This window comes from Xenopus tropicalis, chromosome 6 (assembly GCF_000004195.4).
Source record: "Xenopus tropicalis strain Nigerian chromosome 6, UCB_Xtro_10.0, whole genome shotgun sequence".
NCBI lineage: Eukaryota > Metazoa > Chordata > Amphibia > Anura > Pipidae > Xenopus > Xenopus tropicalis.
This window is the reverse complement of record NC_030682.2, coordinates 26,507,582-26,529,489: the sequence shown is the minus strand read 5'-3', so window position 1 is coordinate 26,529,489 and position 21,908 is coordinate 26,507,582. Positions and strand designations below refer to the sequence as shown.

The following is a 21,908-nucleotide window of genomic DNA, read 5'->3' as shown; positions in this document are numbered from 1 at the left end:
CACTGTAGAACATTCAACTTTCTGTTCTTTAGCCACTTTGGGTTACTTTAGTCTTATATCTGGGGCCAATGTCCTGCTCAGTGATGAACCTTTTCTTTAAGCTTTATTTCTTTAATAATATACTTTAAGTTTTCAAGACATAAGCAGTTTTTACAGTGATAATTGTATAATGAATGTGAAACATCGGTGCCACCTACTGTTCATTCAGGCAGTCTACACCCAGGCTGTAGAAAATTAAGTTGGTGAGAAAGGAAATGTCTTGCTATGTTGCTCTGCTTAAAACTCACCAAAGAAATATCTAAATGATGCTACCAGTACAATGCTTCTCTCTAGGTGTGGTGGTTTTGGACACAATGCTAGATTTGGGCCATATTGCAGTATATTTCTTTGATATGTTTAGGCAGTTTATATATAAATGTGAAGTCTAAAATATGCTTTACATGATTTTCTAGCAAAGGAAAGGTGAGACTAAAGAAAGAAGAAGAGAAACCAAAAGAAGAAGAGGAGGTGGCTCAGTTTCTGCAGAATCAGTCACTAATAGTTTCTGAAAATAAAGACTGGCAGCCACCATATGACCAAGAATTAAATGACTGTTTAACCGAGGCCTCCAAAATGATCCTTCCTCTCTCAGATATCAAAGAACAAGTTGTAGAACTGGCCAAGTAAGTACAGTATCACTCTGGTTATCAGCTTTAACTACACAAATGCCCATTCCTTCTGCACAGGAAACTTCGTCCAATTTTGGAAAACAAAGTTCTGCGTATGCCTTAGGTTTGATTTTCCCATTTGATCAAGGACTGCATTGGCTCATTGATGAAGTCCTTGCCCAGGTGGTCTGTATCCCCATCATTAGGTGGACATATCGGGGAAAGACCTTATAATATATGGCCAGCTTTAGAGTGGTTGTTATTTGGTCTTTTACATCTTTTATATGCTTTGTTCTGCAGTTCTTCGGCTTGGTTATCTAGTTGCTAGGTATTTATTGTTCTACCAACCAGGGAGCAGTTTGAAATCATAATATATAAAGGATGAATATTATAGGAACTAAGAAAAAAAGCAGTAAAAAATAAGAATTACAATAAAAGTGAAGCCTCTCTGTAATTTTATTTTTTTCCTGCGGTCAGTGATTCCTGACAGACAGCATTTTCATTGCCACATTGGAAACTGCCAGAATAGGAAGGATAACATTTCAGAATTCAGACAAAATAACAATAAAGGCAAACGAGAAAAAGTTCCTTAGTTACCACCCTCTGTGCTTCTGGAGAAAGTAAACACGGTGTATGTAATGCTAGGGACTCCATGGCAATGAAAGGCATTGATAGTGTATGCAGGCTGAAGGAATCCCTTATAAAAATGACTTCATTTGCCCCCCTTTATCTCCCCTCATTTCGTCCTACATTTATACCTGGCACTATTCTGCAGCACCCTTATTCTGAGGGTCTATTTCTTTGGCTCCCTGTGAGCACTGCAGATATGAAGCGGATGCCAGGCACAGACACAGCCTATACTTACTATGGGTATAGGCACACTTATACCTACGCTGGTACCCCTGTGTGAATATAAACACTAAATATAAAGGCTGGGTGCCAATTCACTGACAAAATAATATGATTTTAACAATTTATCCCCACATTTAAAATTGCTATACCATATAATCTAAACATTAGTTACATTTTTTGCGGTTTTGCATCTAAACCTGATTTCATTTTAAGCTTCTCTATAACCCTTGTTAGTATAAACTGCAGCTCAACAGACAAGTGCTTCAGTCACTGCATACATTAACATTTTAATTCACTGACTGCAATTACAGCAATCACTCTATGGCAGTTTGCTACTTTTGTTTTAAATGGCACTTGAAAAATGACATAAAAAGCTTAATTTGCCACCACTTTATACAGACTCGTTGCAAGAAAGATGGGCGGACCAATTGAAAAAGAGCGGCTGCATGACTTCAGCTGGGAGCTTCATATTAGCGAACTTAAGTTTGCTCTTAAATCTAACGTCATACCCATTGGAAAAATAAAGAAAGGGACTTTCTATCACCGAGCACTGCTTTTCAAGGTATGTAATATATATATATTTTTTTTAATGTGAAAGTGCCTTGGCACCAGGTTGGACATTGGGAATAAAACAGTGGGCCCTGCCGACCTAGACCTGATCCATGTCGTTAATCATTGGCGCTTCTGCTGACCTCCCTTCCCTGATTGTGGCTAGGTAAGTATAAGGTATGCAAGGTATGCCAGCACTGCTTGGCACAAAGTATCCAGGGAAGGAATGCTAGTTTTGAGTTTTCCATTTTCTTGGAATACCCTATAAGCTGAGGCATACCCACTGGCCAGGGCAGCCACTGATCAAATTCCAGTGGCAGTGCATATAATTAAGGAAAGGCTAATAAAGAAATAATCAGAATTTCGACTCTTGAAGTTATCAGGAGTGGCTTTTTGCTGCCCCTGGTAACTTGCCGGGCAATGCCACAATAGGTGAGTTTCTCACCTTGCCTTATGGCAGCAGCATGCCAAAATCCCGAGTCAAAATAGGCCCTGGCATTTCAAGTACAGCCAAACTGCCCCCCACTAGCACAATAAATAGTGACTGTCTATGGGATCTTACAGCAGCCCCTCTGGCATTTGCCAGAACCCACATATTGCCAGTCTAGGTCTGCAGGCTCAGTCTGTGATTCAAAATAGACAATGGCATTTCAAGTACACAGAGACCCAAACAGCCTCCCACCAGCCCAATAAATAGTGACCGTCAGTGGCATCTTACAGCAGCCCCTCTGGCATTTGCCAGAATCTACAGATTGCTAGTCCAGGCCTGGGCACAAGTATTTAGGATGAGCACCAGTGGGTGCGCTGCTTAGTGTTATTATTGCTAAACTGTATTGAAATACAATGCTCCTTACTGGGCTGTGAGACAATTTGGATAAGGCTGAATAATTCCATACAGAATAGGCCAACCAGGCACTTGGCATTCTGTTCTGTAGCTGAATGGGGTGGTGTTACTGCCTGCTCCTACTTTTATCTGAATGTTAATCCAGAGCAATGAATCCAACATAAATACCAAAACCCTTTGCTAACCATGGCAAGCAAAAATGGGCTCTAAATTCCTATGAAATGGTTATGGCAGCTGTATAAATATCTAGATTTTCAGTCTAAAGCCATGCATGTACAGACTAGCATAACAGCAGCACTGGAGTCTAACAAAGGAACTGTACATTGGTTATAACACGGAGCCCCTATTATTCAATTGAATTAATAATGTCATGTAGTTCTTGTGCATGCATGATTATACTCAATTGCTATACACAGCGACCATGACCTTTCATGGGGAATTTTAATAAACTTGTTGTTTGCTTTGGCCTGCTCAATTAAGGGCGCTATTATTGCACTCATTTATTGGGTACATACTGCTGAGAGTTTGTCAGTTCTACCAGTGCCATCTAATGGTCATATGGTTACTTGCTACTCTGAAATCCCTTTATAATACTGCAAAATGCTGCCTAATTCTTTGCCTCATCTGGTTTGTTCTGCTGTTTTGTTTGTTACCCCACATGTTATTTTAAAACACGCACCTATTTAATAATGTGCATTATTAATAAATTATAAGCACCACTAATCAGGTAGTGAGAGGTAGAGAGAGAGAGAGTTCCGTATACCCTTACAGTATCATCCAATCAGAAATAACCACAAGAATATTTCTGTTATATAAAACATCTAAGGCTGCAGCTAACTGGATCACTTATTTGGGAACAGAACTAACAGAAGCAAATAAAAGAGAGGGCATAAGGCCTGCCCAGAGGCAACACCTGGTAGAAGGAAGGCAAAGAACAGATACCATACAAATGATGAATTCTGTATCACCAAGAATGACTTTAATTTTTGCAGTAATTTTTCTTAATTATCTTTATAACCAGGTCCTTGCAGACAGAGTTGGCATTTCTTCGTGCCTTATCCGTGGTGAATATGGGCGGGCATGGAATGAGGTCAGACTGACTGGCTCCCTGCAAGAGATAACAAGAGGCCTTCCTCCTCCTAAAACCTACGTAGTGGATTTAATGTTTGAGCCTGGCCGACTGCTGGTGCATGGAAGTGCTGATGCCGATAACTACCAACACATCTAACAGTCCCCATTATTGTACAACAGAAGCAAGTCAATTACATTCTGCTGTCATAATAAACTGCTACATTAGCACTCTGGGTATGAAATGTTGTGTATTATTAGGAATCTGTATTTAAATAGTGCCAACATACCCTGCAGCCCTGTACAGAGCTTATTTATCATTTACTGCCCCAGTTCTCACACTCACTAGGATCAACCTCATCGGGAGCCAATTAACCTTTCAGTATATTTATGAACTGCAGAGCATTTGTGCAGAGGAATTTCAATGTTCCTGTGACCAAAAAGCAATGTTCACAATGAGTCCTAATCACTCCACACAGTACAGTTACCATCATTATGACAAATGTATTCCACATATGATAAATGCTTTTCCCAATACTCCTCAGGACAGAACCTTAGGGTCTGGGTTAGGTAGGAAAAGAAACTGTATTTGCCGCCATTCTTAAAGGAACAGTAACACCAAAAAATATTAATTAAAATATAATAAAAACATAATGTATTGTTGCTGTGGGCTGGTAATATTATGACTGATTATGAACATTACTGTTCGGTAACAGGAACATTAAAAATTCCTCTGCACAGTTTGTCAGTTTTAATACCTTTTGGGGACTTTAACAACAAATGTGATACCTTTAGCAAATATAAACGTGAAGTCACACAGCCCCCACGCCAATCAATATTTGCAGCAATATCTTCTGCTCTCTGTGTATATGCGTTGGGCATGTGAAGGTTACTACCTGCCTGACCTTGCCTGTAGTGTCCATAAAGGAGTTCAGTTTAATCCTGTTTTATTAGTGAAGCACCTAAACAAACTGTGGTAAGGCATAAACAGAGTAAGTGGAAGGAACCATTGTGCACTTTATCTGTACAACACGTGTGTGAATATTTACCTCCCAGGATTCTGCTACTCATTAAATACTGTTTAGCCTTCAAATACAAAAAGTCTAGTCTGAAACAACACAGATGCTGTGTTCCATGCAGATATGACTCCTGGCCGACCCCCATGTCACACACACACATGCTTATGCAACAGCGCAGGGGCTAAAGAGGCTTATTTAAAAAACAAAAAAAAGTGGGGGGGGGACAAATGTTGTGACCCTTGCACTTTGCTCCAACCAAGTTTGTAAGTTGTGGTTTAATTTCCTTTAATGAAATAAGTTAATAAGTTATGTTCAATGTTCTGTTATTAAAAGCAATGTCTGCCTGTCCGCACTCCTGACACCATGTAGCAGAAGCCGGCTGATTGACAGACCTGGGCCTGGGGGAGAACTGCCTTCTGCTACAATGTTTCAAGAGTCCGACCAAGAGAACAAAAAAAGGGAAAAGGCTGCTTTCAGTAGTAATTAATGTTTGCAAATTATTTTAAAACCATTGTAAATGTATAACGACTGTATATTGGAAAGTTGTTTAGAATCACCTATTCTTTCAGGCTAAAGCGTATGTTTTTGTAGAGATCCCCTTTAATTTATTGCTAATGGATGGAACAAAGGTGTTATATGGAATAACCCCAAAATACCTGTAAGGCAGGAAAAGAAACTGTATATGCGACTGTTGGTAACGGTCTGAAATTTGATATTTTCTGCATAAAAAAAAAGAAATATAAATACATATCCGGTGAGCTGATGCCTGCCTTATTATTCATTATTGTATATCAAGCCTTGACAATTCCACGTAGCCTGAAGGGGAAACAGCAGCACGATATTAACAGCAATAATCGTGCAAATATTTGTGTAAGTCATATAATCACTAATTGCTTTTTATATTATTTGATTGCATCCTCAGCAGTTGCATTTTCAGTTCCGGATTGTTTGTGTTACACATCATTGTGCAGTGAGGCTGGCCTATTCTTAGTTCTATAGTTTTCTTAATTATTTGCCTTCCTCTTTTGCCTCGTTACACCTCTTAACTGGAGGCCGGCAGCCCAACATCCATTGCTGTGAGGCTACATATCTATTGTTATTGTTACTTTTTATTACGTATCTTTCTATTTAGGCCCCCCTCTATTTACTGTATATTCCTGTCTCTCTTTCAAACCACAGCCTGTTCAGGTTAAACTGCACCCTAGCAACCAGCACCTAAATTCCAAAATGGATAGCTGCTGAATAAAAAGCTAAACAATAATAATAATAATAATAATAATAAAAATAAAGACCGATTCCATATTGTCTCAGAAAAGCACTCTCTACTGTGACTTCTATAGGAACTTTCAAGCTTTTACTGTATATGGGAGTTTTTACATTGGAGTTTTTTCGTTTTTTGCACTTAATAAATACCAGACATTTGAGTTTTAAGGTTTTTTTTAGCACAAAAAAACTTGAATGGTGAAAAAAAAGAAAGTCCAAGGTTGATAAATCTCCCCCTAGAATGCATAAAGACCATGTGTACTGCCTAACAGAGTGTCCTATAGGCTGCCAGTCCATATTGGGATACCAAATAGCCAATCACAGCCCTTATTGGGCACCCCCTAAGAACTTTTTCATGCTTGTGTTGCTCCCCAACTTTTTAATATTTAATTGTGGGTTATGGGTTTAAAAAAGGTTGGGGACCCCTATTTTACATAGTTTAAAGGTGGCAACCCCTTTGACAGAACACACAGGGAGCACTATCATTCAGGAAAGATACAAGAGGAAGGGGTCGCTGGACAATAAAAGAAATAAAGGTAATAATCGCCCCTACCTAGGGGCATGTAACTAGATGTGATTTAGCGCCAGTATCAGCGAATGCGCAGTACAAGGCGCAGATCCTTCAGCCTGTTATTGTTTATACTCCCCAACCCAGAAGCAGCCGCCGGCACACTCGCTATAATTAAACGCTCTTCTCCTTATTCTGGCGAGACGCTTATCAGCGCAATAATTAGCTGACTGGCCAGGAACGCTGCCTGCCCGTGTGCCCTTTACCCCCACACCCACAGTGGGCTCCCCCCTCCCGTCTTTCTGCCAGGGGAAGGGATGACATCAAAGTGGGAGTGACAGCGGCAGAGGGAAGCGCTCAGCGGGCAGCGGGGGAAGCGCTCAGGGCTCAGCGGGCAGCGGGGGAAGCGCTCAGGGCTCAGCGGGCAGCGGGGGAAGCGCTCAGGGCTCAGCGGGCAGCGGGGGAAGCGCTCAGGGCTCAGCGGGCAGCGGGGGAAGCGCTCAGGGCTCAGCGGGCAGCGGGGGAAGCGCTCAGGGCTCAGCGGGCAGCGGGGGAAGCGCTCAGGGCTCAGCGGGCAGCGGAGGAAGCGCTCAGGGCAGCGGGGGAAGCGCTAGAAGTGCAGAGACAGTTACTGTGCAGCAGCTACAGACAACCAACTTGCCAAGAGAGCTGCATTACTGCCCTACTAAGGGGTAAGAGACAGCTGCCTACACTATCCTGGGAAGGGGGCACACTGAGCTGGGCTGGAGCAGAGCAAGGAGAGAGCTTTGCAGCGAGCAGAGAGTGAGGAGCGCCGGGTATCCCCTGCCATTGCTGTAGCCCCCCAGTCCCTGTGCTGCCTGCACCATGAGCCGGCTACTGACAGGCTTTAGACTGCTGCTGCGGGTCAGAGAGATCTCCTTCCCATCGGTGACTGCACAGAGACTGCAAGCCTGGAGCCGAGTGAGAATGGCGCAAACAGGAGCAGGTAAGCAGTTGCACGACGCGCTGGGCAAGCGGTGCCATCTGACTGGCAGCGGAGGGAAATGCCCCCCTTACTCCCCTACACTGGCACAGTGCAAAGCGCTGTATATAGGCTGGAAATTTCCATTCTCCTTTGCACCATCTGTGGCCGCTTGCAGGGAATTACATTCAGGAGCAAATAAACCCCCCTCCTTCCCCAAACCCCCCTGATTTTAATTAGCAAACTTCATGGTTGATGGAGTATCCCCCATGCAGATGGCATTACTGGGGAAATGAATTGTGCCTAATGCTATATATTGATTCCAAATGGATTAATTGATAGCATACTCAGAGGGGCTACAGTATAATTAGCTTTTAATGTGGATCGACGTCTTGTAATGGTGGGGGCTCCATTCATAATAATGCTACATCAGCAGCAGCAGCACCATTACTCAGGGTTATGGGTCCTTCTCACTGCACAGGTCAGGGAATGATATACATTCTGTACATACTCAATAGGGGGTCTCCCATGTGCCCTCTTATCATTTGCTGAAAAATCTCTGCCATCAGTTATATTGGCATGGATTGGCATCACCCTGGCATTATCCACACTGTACAAAGCAAATCAATTGCATCCATCGCTCAAATGCACTTAGGGGTGATTTTATGGTAGGGCAGGGTGGGCATTTGATCAGGGCTTAAAGCATCTCAGGGGGTCCCTTGGGGAAATTATAGTTCTAGAGGAGCTGGAAGGTGCAAGGGTCTCACTTATGTAAACTGTAAAATGATAAAAATTATTAGCAGGGAGGTTTTTCAGTGAAGTCATAGAAGAGATTATTCTTGGGCCCCCAGAAAAAGAAGGGAATCTAGAAGGAACTCTAGAAGGTGAGGCTTAGTTTCCCCTTTAATAATGGTGCCCAAATACAAGCAAACATTGGTTGCTGGCTCTTTATAGAGCCACAACTTTATTCCCTCTTTTTAATACCTTGTGTAGGTCCAGTTTATCATCTACATGGGCAGATACAGGCTGCATGGGGCCCTTTGATTGGTCTGCCTGACCGATATCTGGCTGAACATCACGCAGGTATAAAGCCTGCCCTTGCATTTCAAGTATATAGAGGCCTAAATAGCGCCCCCCACTGTCTATGGCATCTTACAGCAGCCCCTCTGGCATTTGCCGGAAGCTGCAGCCAGTCTGGGCCTGTGAGGTATTAATTGCAGGGCTCTATTTGTTATGGGGCACTTGTGCCTATATTTTCTTTTTTATCCCTCCTATGGAAATCTGCGCCAGGGGCGGGGGGGCCAGGGGTTCTGGACACGCTATGGGAGTGAAGTCGGTGTGTGTGGTGTCACACATACAGTGCGCGTGACATCACACACATGACATAGGGGCATATTTAGGACCTAAGTACACCCCTGCTTGATTGGGCAGGTTTAAAAATCATCAGTGCAAGGACCAAATCTGATCATGTGATCCGCCCAATATTGGAAGGTGGGCATATCAGGGAAAGATCCACTCATTTGGTGTCCTCACCAAACAAGCAAGTGTTTCTGTGTATGGCCAGCAGTATATACACTACCCTTTATGCCCCTTGTTATGCCCCCGGGGTATTCTGTGGAATACAAGCCATGAGTGGGGAAAGTACATTCTAACATTGGCCACTCAGGTAGCAGTGTGCCCAAATAGGGCCATTATGTCACACATGAGAGTCCCGTGCTTGTAATTCAGGAACAGTAATTCTGAGCCATAGCCGGCACTGTACGTGATAGTGTTATCAGCTTTCTTCCCATCAGTGTTAATGTGCAGATAAACTGGCAGCTTCTGGAGCTGATAACCCGAGCTGACTTCTAATATGAACTCTGTGGCACAGGCTCCTCTTTCCAGGAACAGCACCATCCATACAGCAGAAATGATAAGGTTCTTATTTTTATTAATAGCGCCCTACAGGGAAGGCTGGGTTAAAAGAAAGGCAAAGTGTAAAGGGTGGGTGAAGGGCAGTAGGAGTCCAGAAGGTCATTCAATAAGCCATTAAGCATGCACATACCCGGGAGGCTGGGCAGCATAGTTGAATCTGACCAACTGCACAGCTGCTGTAAGGGCACATTCACTTACGGAGGTGCAGTGAGCAAAGTGCAATTTCGAGTGCAAGCGCTATGATTTTTTTCCCACAATTTCCTTACAGTTCTCTTGATGGAGCTGTGGCTGCAGCAATTGCATCTGATTCGCCAAAATGTACGCAATAGGGGCAGGGAATGGGAGCGGCCTCTGGGTGCCGAAATTGTAAATCCGGCTTTGGGTAATTTCCATGAGAAAAGAACAGTTCATTCTTTTTTAAGAACTTGGTAACTCTAATCCACATGGTCAGGGATATGCAAACAAGAGTGCTGACGTCTAATAATAAACATTCCTGCTAATTCTAACATTCCATTATGTGCCCTGGGGTGACATGCTAACTGTCATCTGAGCTGTACACTTGGGGGTGTATTTATTAACATTGGAGACAAACATCCCCAGTGATGTTGCCAGTAGCAACCAATCAGCAATTAGATTTGAACCTACAAGTTTGAAAACATAAGCAAAGATCTGATTGGTTGCTATGGGCAACATCACCGGTAATGTTTGTCTCCAGTGTTTATAAACACATCCCCTGGTGCCACACACAAAAACAGCAGGTTTGGTTGGTTCCACAAGTTTTCATCTGAATGTAGGAACATTACCAGTGAACTCACACATAATTATGGCTACTGCTTGTATTCCTGTAGTAACTACACTACATTTTAGTGTTTTAGAAAGTTTCCCAAACCATGCTTGCAATTAGGAGTGGCTCATATGCTGAGAACTGACATGGGTATGGGGAATCCTGGATTTTACTCCATTAAATGGCCCTGTCTCAGGCACCAACAGATTAGGCTGTAGGCTCTGAGGAGCAGGGATTTGGTGAGTGACACTTACAACTAGTAAGCCTTATCTGTGAATCCCATTAACGCTCTGTAACGTGGCTTCGGATTGGGCTAATACAGGAGAGATGGACTTTTGTGTCCTTACACTGTGCATTATGTGCCAGATATGACTCTCCCATATTTTCCCCAAAGATTTAGGGTCTCTCACAAGATACGACGACTCAGCAGTCTCCACTGACTGGCAGAAGAAACTCACTCCCGAGCAATATTATGTGACGAGAGAGAAAGGAACAGAGCTGGTAAGTATCCTGGATATCAGCTTGCTGCCATAGTAAGGGAGGTTGGTAAAATACACCGATCTGTCAAGTTCAGCCTTGGGGAAATCTTTCTACACCCAGACTGCTTTACAGTAGCCCTGTCTACAGTTTAGTAAAAGGTTACCTGAAAGTGAACTTTCCTGTTGAACAGACTTTATGCTGATAAATGATGAGTTGTCATTGCACCTTAGACTGTATTGTTGCCCGGAGTTGTAGTGACGCCAGGATATAGACACATTATTATCCAAGCATGGCAATTAGCCTGTCAGGGCAAATAATAGATTGCTGTATCCATGTACAGTGTAGGGAACAATACAGAGAGGCCAGACTTTCTTCATGGGATTGCTGGTTGTAGTCCATGTCAGAGTGATGGGGCTGATGTACTTGTGCCATGCCAGCCCTTGGGATGTAGCTGAGCAATGTTTGTCTGGCTCCATGTAGCACACGACTCATAACTGTTATAGGGACCAGCGAATTGGGATGATTTAATTATATGAAAAAACATTAACATGGGATAGCCCCAGGATATTATAAACAGAAATCTAGAGAGGTTTGGGGTGAGACGGGACTCCATTAGTGCCAGGAGTATCCCTGGATCCTACACACATCTTTAGCTCTAGCCAGCAGCTAGAAGAACCTAACACCTAGCAGTTACAGTGAGTATAGAGCTTTTAATCATAACATCTACATCCACAAAAAATAATACTTGCCTTATATGAAAAATAATGTTGGAAAAAGTAACAATGTAAATCATAAGGACTTTTCCTCATTGGTGGATTTGGTGCCTACCAATGCTTCCTCCCCATCCATCCTCTATCAACCACTGAATTAATACTCCCTGCATCCTGCCAGGCTAACTTCTATAGCGGATAGAGTACTCACCTGGAACCTTCTTGGTACCCTTGCAAAGCCAAATTACACAGGGTAAATAATGTACCCTGTGTTGTAAAAAATATAAGGATTTTAGAAGTCAATGTGAAGTTTCATGACCATATAAAGGCCCAAGGCCCAAGGCTACAGGGAACTCTGGGTATCACTCGTGTATTATAAGGGATAATGTACCCCCTACTGTAAATTATAAAGATTTAAGAAGTCACTGAGGGATTCTGTTAGAAGATAAAGGCACAAGGCTGCAGGGTATGTGCTTTAATACAGGTGGTGGCACTCAAAGTGTAAATTCATATATCCTTATATTATAAAATAGGACATACATTAATTCTATATAATATATAACATCACCAAGCACAATGTATTAGGGTATATTTTACAAGTTTTGTGCATTCAGTACTGAGCTTTATTAGAAATAGCCCTATCCTGGGCATTCATAGCATCGCATCCTTTCTCAATCTCACACTTTACCTTGATTTCTCCTTCAAATTTAGGATCAGAGAGAGAGAGAGAGCGTAATTTTCTGCTCAGACTTTTGGTAGCCATCCAATGGAATAAATAGAAAGTGCCCTGTAAATGGCAAGGTTACGGATGCGGCTACCTGTCGCTATTTCTCTGTATAACGCAGATCCAGCCCTAACGCATGTATGGGCATTTTCTTCATCAAAGTGCTGTCTTTGGCTGAAATTGTACAAATTGTCCCGTGCCTCACACTGAGCTAACCGTATTGTTGTGCATTTAGCCTTTCAGCGGTATCTACCTGAACAATACGGAGAAAGGGATGTATCATTGCGTTTGCTGCAGCGCCCCGCTGTTCAGGTAAAAACCCTATTATTTTGCTGTATGTGTTTTCTCTCACTAGCTGGGCCGAAGATTACTGCAATATAAATCTATTGGTTGGGAGAGAGATCACAAACCCATCATTATATAAAAGCCGGCCGGCCGGCACGCTGTGGTGACTCTCACCGTCGGACCGTCTCAGTGCAATTTCATAAGATGAACTGAAATACCGTTATTATTCTTTCATTTCAAGAACCCTTAAAGCCAGTTAAAGCGCCAGGTTTTTGTGTTTTGCTACCGGACCTTGACTGTGCTCAGCCGGTAGGAAATGAACTGGAATTCTCCTTTTCATGCCTAGCTTGCTGGTCGACAAAATGAAATATATTGGAGGCCATTAAAATGGAAAAGAGCCTCAAATTTGATATCAGCGTTTAACATGTTGCGGAAATAAACTGATTTAGAAAAATGTGGAGAATTTCAGAAACCTAAAAACTGCTCTTCCCATAGCATTTTCCTGAACTGTTTGTCTATGGTTATGAGATTAATGCCTTCTATGCAGCAAATTAATTGTTGTGGCAAGCGCTTGGAAAGTACAAAACACAGTTTGATACCACTGCAGTACTGTACTGCAAAAGGTCTGCTTTAATTACCCAATATGCTTCATCTCTCCCTACTATACCTGCTATCCCACAGCCATAGTCCCTTCCCAGGGGCTATTATCCCACTGCTACTATAGGCACCATCTTCTCCCTACTATACCTGCTATCCCACAAGCCACAGCCCTTCCCAGAGGCTATATCCCCCCACTTGCTTAACTATAGGCCCACCATCTTTCTCCCTACCTACCTGCTAATCCACAAGCCATAAGCCCTTATCCCACGGGGCCTATTATCCACTGCTACTATAGGGCACCACCTTTCTCCCTACTATACCTGCTATCCCCAAAACAGCCCACAGGTCCCTTCCCAGAGGCTATTTATCCCCCCACTGCTACTATAGGCACCATTCTCTCCCTACTATTACCTGCTTATCCCACAGGCCACAGTCCTTCCCAGAGGTTATTATCCCCCCACTGCCTACTATTAAGGCACCCATCTCCTCCCTACTATACCTGCTATTCCCACAGCCACAGTCCCTTCCCAAGAGGCTATTATCCCCCACTGCTACTATAGCACCACCTCCTTCCCTACTATACCTGCTATCCCACAGCCACAGTCCCTTCCCAGAGGCTATTATCCCCCCACTGCTACTATAGGCACCATCTCTCCCTACTCTACCTGCTATCCCACAGCCATAGTCCCTTCCCAGAGGCTATTATCCCCCACTGCTACTATAGGCACCACCTCTCCCTACTATACCTGCTATCCCACAGCCACAGTCCCTTCCCAGAGGCTATTATCCCCCCACTGCTACTATAGGCACCATCTCTCCCTACTATACCTGCTATCCCACAGCCCCAGTCCCTTCCCAGAGGCTATTATCCCACTGCTACTATAGGCACCATCTCTCCCTACTATACCTGCTATCCCACAGCCCCAGTCCCTTCCCAGATGCTATTATCCCACTGCTACTATAGGCACCATCTCTCCCTACTATACCTGCTATCCCACAGCCCCAGTCCCTTCCCAGAGGCTATTATCCCCCCACTGCTACTATAGGCACCATCTCTCCCTACTATACCTGCTATCCCACAGCCATAGTCCCTTCCCAGGGGCTATTATCCCACTGCTACTATAGGCACCACCTCTCCCTACTATACCTGCTATCCCACAGCCACAGTCCCTTCCCAGAGGCTATTATCCCCCCACTGCTACTATAGGCACCATCTCTCCCTACTATACCTGCTATCCCACAGCCCCAGTCCCTTCCCAGAGGCTATTATCCCACTGCTACTATAGGCACCATCTCTCCCTACTATACCTGCTATCCCACAGCCCCAGTCCCTTCCCAGATGCTATTATCCCACTGCTACTATAGGCACCATCTCTCCCTACTATACCTGCTTCCCACAGCCCCAGTCCCTTCCCAGAGGCTATTATCCCCCCACTGCTACTATAGGCACCATCTCTCCCTACTATACCTGCTATCCCACAGCCACAGTCCCTTCCCAGAGGCTATTATCCCACTGCTACTATAGGCACCATCTCTCCCTACTATACCTGCTATCCCACAGCCACAGTCCCTTCCCAGAGGCTATTATCCCCCCACTGCTACTATAGGCACCATCTCTCCCTACTCTACCTGCTATCCCACAGCCATAGTCCCTTCCCAGGGGCTATTATCCCACTGCTACTATAGGCACCACCTCTCCCTACTATACCTGCTATCCCACAGCCACAGTCCCTTCCCAGAGGCTATTTTATCCCCCCACTGCTACTATAGGCACCATCTCTCCCTACTATACCTGCTATCCCACAGCCCAAGTCCCTTCCCAGAGGCTATTATCCCACTGCTACTATAGGCACCACCTCTCCCTACTATACCTGCTATCCACAGCCACAGTCCCTTCCCAGAGGCTATTATCCCCCACTGCTACTATAGGCACCATCTCTCCCTACTATACCTGCTATCCACAGCCACCAGTCCCTTCCAGAGGCTATTATCCCACTGCTACTATAGGCACCATCTCTCCCTACTATACCTGCTATCCCACAGCCCCAGTCCCTTCCCAGAGGCTATTATCCCACTGCTACTATAGGCACCATCTCTCCCTACTATACCTGCTATCCCACAGCCCCAGTCCCTTCCCAGAGGCTATTATCCCCCCACTGCTACTATAGGCACCATCTCTCCCTACTATACCTGCTATCCACAGCCATAGTCCTTCCCAGGGGCTATTATCCCACTGCTACTATAGGCACCATCTCTCCCTACTATACCTGCTATCCCACAGCCACAGTCCCTTCCCAGAGGCTATATCCCCCACTGCTACTATAGGCACCATCTCTCCCTACTATACCTGCTATCCACAGCCCCAGTCCCTTCCCAGAGGCTATTATCCCACTGCTACTATAGGCACCATCTCTCCCTACTATACCTGCTATCCCACAGCCCCAGTCCCTTCCCAGAGGCTATTATCCCCCCACTGCTACTATAGGCACCACCTCTCCCTACTATACCTGCTATCCCCACAGCCACAGTCCCTTCCCAGAGGCTATTATCCCCCCACTGCTACTATAGGCACCATCTCTCCCTACTATACCTGCTATCCCACAGCCCCAGTCCCTTCCCAGAGGCTATTATCCCCCACTGCTACTATAGGCAACCATCTCTCCCTACTATACCTGCTATCCACAGCCCCAGTCCCTTCCCAGAGGCTATTATCCCCCCACTGCTACTATAGGCACCATCTCTCCCTACTATACCTGCTATCCCACAGCCACAGTCCCTTCCCAGAGGCTATTATCCCCCCACTGCTACTATAGGCACCATCTCTCCCTACTCTACCTGCTATCCCACAGCCATAGTCCCTTCCCAGGGGCTATTATCCCACTGCTACTATAGGCACCATCTCTCCCTACTATACCTGCTATCCCACAGCCACAGTCCCTTCCCAGAGGCTATTATCCCGCCACTGCTACTATAGGCACCATCTCTCTCTACTATACTTGCTATTCAGTAGTCTGTCCCCAGAGTCTGCAGGTGCTTCTATTATAAGTGCTGTCTGCATAATCATAAAATACTTTTGCGTTACTGGGTTTTCTCACACCCTATTTAATGATCACAACTGATACTCTGCCCCTAGATGTGTTGGGTCCAGTACAGAAGTTTTTGTTTTCAGCCTAATAAGGTGAGCTTTAGTTTAATGGCTATTATAGTTGAATCTTATTGGTTTGTAGTACAAGGCAGGATTGAGTGACATATCTTCCTATTTATACTGTTAAAGGTTTCCATGGAAAGCAGCAAACATGCCTTTTTTACTTGTGCAGAATGACAGCATCAAACCCCTATAGTGATTCCTGTGGGCTTAGCTACGGAAGCCATATAGACCCATCGCTGCCGCTGGAGTGCCCAGCACAATGCAATCTGTGTCTCTGGGATTTCACCAGCTATAAAAATAAATGTACAGCACATCCCTTTGGTTACAATAAATGGGCCTGAGCGCTCAGGGAAGAAACAGCTAAATCCAAGCAATGAATTATTGGAGGAAGCGCAGCGTTGGTGGGAAAACAAGTTCTCTCTGGCAGCAGGAGATTGATGCGAGCTGGGGAGTCATTTATAATGTCCGTGTGTTCTCTCCTTATTCGCAGCTCTGAAAAGAAGTACAACTCTGGGACAGGCTGGCCTTCCTTCTCCGAGGCGTATGGAGCACAGGGGGCTGATGAGAGCAATACTAATGTACTGAGGCGGCTGGATAACTCTCTGGGTTCCACAGGCACTGAAGTCATTTGCAAAGAGGTAATTGCGGAAATCTCAACAAGAATTATAATAACATAGAAAGACCTGGGAAGATAATGTGTGCTTGTATAGCCACTTACTGGCAATTAGAGCTGACCATTGGTGGTGAAGCAGCTGGTAATGGCACTAGTAGCTGTAGTACAACTGCAAAGCCCACAGTTTGTATGCTCAGGTGATAACTCTAGGATTGGCCTCCGTGCAGCCAGCACTGAATATTCTCTCTCTAGTGCCACTGCCAGATGGGTATGGGCTACGGTTGCCACATTTGCCCCTGCTAAAAGCCTGACGGAGGGACAGGTGGTGACATTGGGGGAGGAGACAGTGGCGCCATGGGGCGGGGCTATAATGTGGGGATTGGTGATTGGCTGTTTGTCACATCAGTCTAGGAAAGTCCTGCACAGTTTTCCATATGAGGAAAACCCGCCAGGCATTTTTGACCTTAACAGCCCTTCTGAAACTGTAGTAAAGGTGTAATAAAGGTGCCACACAGGGGAGCTCCTGCCATGAGTGACCCTCAAGTTACTAGGGGGGCAGTAAAAACTTGAATTTCCAACTGTTCAACCAAAAATTTGTCTCTTCTAGTGCAGAGAGCGCAATTGCACTAGTGAAACAACCCCCCGGACCCCCTCCAGTGCAGGAAAGGTAGAGCTGGTGGGTGAGTTGGGCGGCTTCACAAGAGCCACCTCAGGGCAGATCAGTAGCTAGAATCACCCTTACTTACACAGGCAGATTTAAGCTGCCAATGTTGGCCCTTCAGGGGCCCAATTCAGTATCTGCCAATGTATAGGGCATTCTGCCAGGCCTACCACACAGTTATCTGGCTGGAGTTTGGGCAAAGGTTAATTGATCAATGCGTAGCCAGCTTAAAGGAATAGTAACACCAAAAAATTAGAAATCGATATGAAAAATATATATATGAAAAATAATGTATTGTTGCCTTGTGCTGGTAAACGTGTGTTTGCTTCAGAAAGACTATAGGTTACATAAATAAGCTGCTTCGTAGCCATGGGGGCAGTTATTCAAACTGGACAAAAAAAAGAAAATCACAGGTTACATAGCAGATAACAAGCTTTGTAAAGTACAATGATGTTTTACAGAGCTTATCTGTCATCTGCTAACCTGATGCCATTTAGCCCTATTTCAATTTCAATAGCTAACCCCATGGCTACCCAGCAACTTTGTTTATATAAACGACAGTAATGTTCCTGAAGCAAACACACAAGTTTTTTACATTGTATTCCAATTGCTTTGATACATTTAAATTTTTTGGTGTTACTGTTTCTTTAAGTCTGAATTAAGAATCTGAACTGTCTGCCTTTGGCAGTGTAGCCTGATTTATAGGTGTCTGACTTCAGTGACACAGATACCCTGTGGTGAAACCTATGCTGCATGCTCAGTCTATTTTTACCTGCTCCCTAAGGAGACTACAGGGGAAAGAGCAGCACGAGAGTATTCTGTCGGAGATATGTTCTGACACTCTTTTCTCCTTGTGTGTACAGACCACAGACCATATGGCTAATTTAGAAGGGAATACAATAGTTCTGATGATGTTCCCCTCACAATGTAATATGTGTATCACTAAGTTGTAAGTTGTCAGTTTTAAACTATTAAAAGCCTTAGAGTTTGCACCAGGTCTAGGGACCCATACAACCAAACAGCACATAGCACTTACTGGTTGCCCTTGGTTACTAAACCTTGTGCTGTTATCCGACTGCTTGAGAACAAGTGATAATTTCTTTTCCCTGCCCACAACCATTTTTTTCTTTGCCTGAGATATAAATGTGCGTCTCTTTTCTCTCTCTTTCAGTGCGATGCGCATCTCGGCCATGTGTTTGAAGACGGACCTCCCCCATATGGCCAGAGGTTCTGTATCAACAGCGTTGCATTAACTTTTGCACCTAGTTCCATGTAATAAGTGGCAGTAAATCAGTTTATTTCCATTGAGAAGGTTACTTGTTTAGTGTTAGCATCAAACAGACCTTAAAGTGAGATTCTATTACAGTATCACATGTATCTCTCAAGCCGGCCATACATGCTGTGAAACAGGTTACTTCCCATTAATCATATAATAATCCTGCAGAGTTCCCATTGCCATCAGCTGTAGAGATCCATCGGGGTTTGATGGCAATGGCCACAACGCACCATGAACCATAGACCTAGCATCCACTCATTGTTATCAGTATTTATTCCTACAGAACCAGCATTTTCCCCAGCACTTTGCATGCGTGTATAACAAACAGAAGTTACAGAATAAAAATGGGAATAGGGGCCTACTCACAAGAGCTTACAATCTATGACCAACCTGATTGCTGATTGATTAGGGCAGTTGACTAGGGTCAGATCTGATTACAAAGCAATATGGCTGGCAGTGCCCTGAATATGCAGAGAGATGTGATCATTGGTTGACCATGGTTTCCATCTCACCTTATTTTTTTAGGCTGGTGCCAGATTTCTCAATAAGTAACACAAACACAAATGCTTTTTAACAAGCACAACCATGAACACCCCGGTGTCTTCCATATTACATGTCAATTACTTTAGCTTAATGCCCCAATCACTTTTTCAACAGAAAAGTAATTTTGTCCTCCCCTTTATGAGACAGAGAAAGCTGTTGTCAGTGAGATTGGAATGCTTTTGAAAAAATGGGATTTACTAACATTTCACTACTCCGATGGCATTTCCGTTAGCTATTAGTAGTTAAGCACATTATAAATAGGGCCTTTAATGCTGCTCGACTTACACAGATGCACCAACTCCAGCATTTTTATATTCAGGGAAATTGAATCGTCTGCAAAAGATGTGAATCCTATCTGTTTGCATATTGACATTTTCAGTGTATCTCTTTTGTGCTTATGATTTTGTTCCCCCATTTTACCAGTTTTTCTTAAATCGCCCTCTTTTCAGCTGATCTGGCCATTATTACAGGTGCCAGTCGGCTCTTCTGTTGACACCCCATGGAAGTCTCTGCCGTAACCAGTGTGGGCAGGTTTGATAATAGTAATGTGATTGTACCTACAGAACCATTATCCACCTGGTACCAAGCCATATGCCACCCACAGCCTTCAGATATGGATATTACTAATCAGAAATGCTGGTGTTTTCAGCTTTCATACAGTGGATAATGAAATAGAGTCTCACCTTGTGACCTGCATGCTGCATTGTAAATCCGACTCCATCAAAACAGAGCATTAATAATGTGCCATATTGTGTGTTTTTAGTCTTTATTCTGTACCAGGTGCCTGTCAGTTTTCACTATTGCCAAAAAGTATTCCTAGTTCTTAAAGTTACCCACCGTCTGCTGGGAGGACCCTCATATTTCAATATATGAAGGGATATGCTATGAAAAAAAATTGTTAGATATTGATTAAATAGGAAACCACAAACACAAAAACATTTAGATTTTCTGATGTCCCAGGCTTCCCCCAATAGCCGATGGGTGCCAAATGGGTGACATTTCGTAAAGGGTGTTTGGCTGCACACAGGCCAGCCTTAGTGTACTAAGCAACTATGGGTTAATGAGAAGCTAACTAACCCTAACGATGTCACTTGATATGATAAGGAGCTACATCAAAACCTGACATGTGTGCAGCCATCCCAGAGTGCCACTTTGCACATATTTCTGTACATAAACTCCAGTGTGTCATTAGTACAAATACATTTATATACTGTATTAAGAAGATAAGTGTATCATAAATAGTTTGGCTACCAGCCGCAATCGCCAGCCTCATCGCTTGACACTGAATGATGAAGAGAAACCATTGTATTTTGTCACTGTAAATTTGTACAAAAAAAAAGTCTTTATATTCAAGATGTGTTTATAGCGGATATTGCTCAGAATACTAAATAAAGTGTTTTATAAGTGAAAGTGTGTTCTTTGTACATTGCAACGTAATAATGGTTTCACGGTGCTGCCTTTGGCTTGTCTTGTACTTGACGAATATTGCGGGGAGAGGGGTGGGTCGCTAATTTATCTTCATTTTAGGAACATGATGTGTTTAAATTAGCATTTCATTAAATCAAGTACATGCTTATGCCTACTGAATACATTGAGTACACAAAGATGGGCACTCCCTGCAATTTAAACTATTAATATTATTATTAACGTTTATTTATAAAGCGCCAACATATTCCGCAGCGCTGTACAATAAGTGGGTTACATACATTGGACATACAGAGTAACATATAAAGCAATCAATAACCGATACAAGAGGTGAAGAGAGCCCTGCCCAAAAGAGCTTACAATCTACAAGGAGAAAGGGTTGAGACACAAGGGGGCTGATTTACTAATCCACGAATCCGAATCCAAATGAGAAAAATTCGGATTGGAAAACGAACATTTCGCGACTTTTTCGTATTTTTTGTGTTTTTTTCGTCGCCGTTACGACTTTTTCGTAACCGTTACGATGTGCGCAAATTGTCGCGACTTTTTCATTGCCATTACAAATTTCGTGAATTGTTGCGACTTTTTCATAGCCATTATGACTTTCATGAATTGTTGCGACTTTTGCATAGCCATTACGACTTTCGCAAATTGTCGCGACTTTTTCGTATTGAGCGCTTGAAAAATTTGCGACAATTCGCAAAATACCAATCATTACGAAAAAAACGCATTTGGGCGCTTTTCAGACGTTCGTGGATTAGTAAATGTGCCCCAAGGTGTGGGAATGGGCATGACCAGAGTTGTGAGAGGTGGGGCACAGGGTATTGCTTTTAGCAGCCTACTGAGGTTATGTTAAACTAAATGAGGGTAAGCTTCTCTAAATAAATGTGTTTTTAGAGATCTCTTGAAGGCAGAGAGATTAGGAGAAAGTCTGACAGAACTAAACTAAACTGGGCAAACCTTTGTCAGCAGGTGGGCCTCACTTTGCAGCCATTGGCACGAAGCTGACAGGTTCTATCATGTTCAATATATAGCCTTGAATACGGCTTGAA

The 21,908-nt window shown here is 43.8% G+C and overlaps 2 protein-coding genes across 2 annotated transcripts in view; both read left to right on the top strand.

Annotated features, from left to right (window-relative positions):
* Positions 1–4,191, top strand: part of armc3 (armadillo repeat containing 3) — a 34,079-nt gene extending 29,888 nt beyond the window's left edge. The window contains exons 17-19 of the mRNA NM_001001246.1: positions 453–662; positions 1,899–2,061; positions 3,914–4,191. Coding sequence (NP_001001246.1) covers positions 453–662; positions 1,899–2,061; positions 3,914–4,120 — 580 coding nt within the window. The 3' untranslated portion in view covers positions 4,121–4,191. The remainder of the gene's footprint in view (positions 1–452; positions 663–1,898; positions 2,062–3,913) is intronic.
* A 3,309-nt stretch (positions 4,192–7,500) lies between these two features.
* Positions 7,501–20,841, top strand: msrb2 (methionine sulfoxide reductase B2). Its single transcript, NM_001015905.2, is given in 5 exon segments — positions 7,501–7,717; positions 10,786–10,892; positions 12,541–12,617; positions 16,829–16,976; positions 18,784–20,841. Coding segments are annotated over 5 exon segments (558 nt in total). The 5' UTR covers positions 7,501–7,596; the 3' UTR covers positions 18,889–20,841.
* Positions 20,842–21,908: the final 1,067 nt, after the last annotated feature.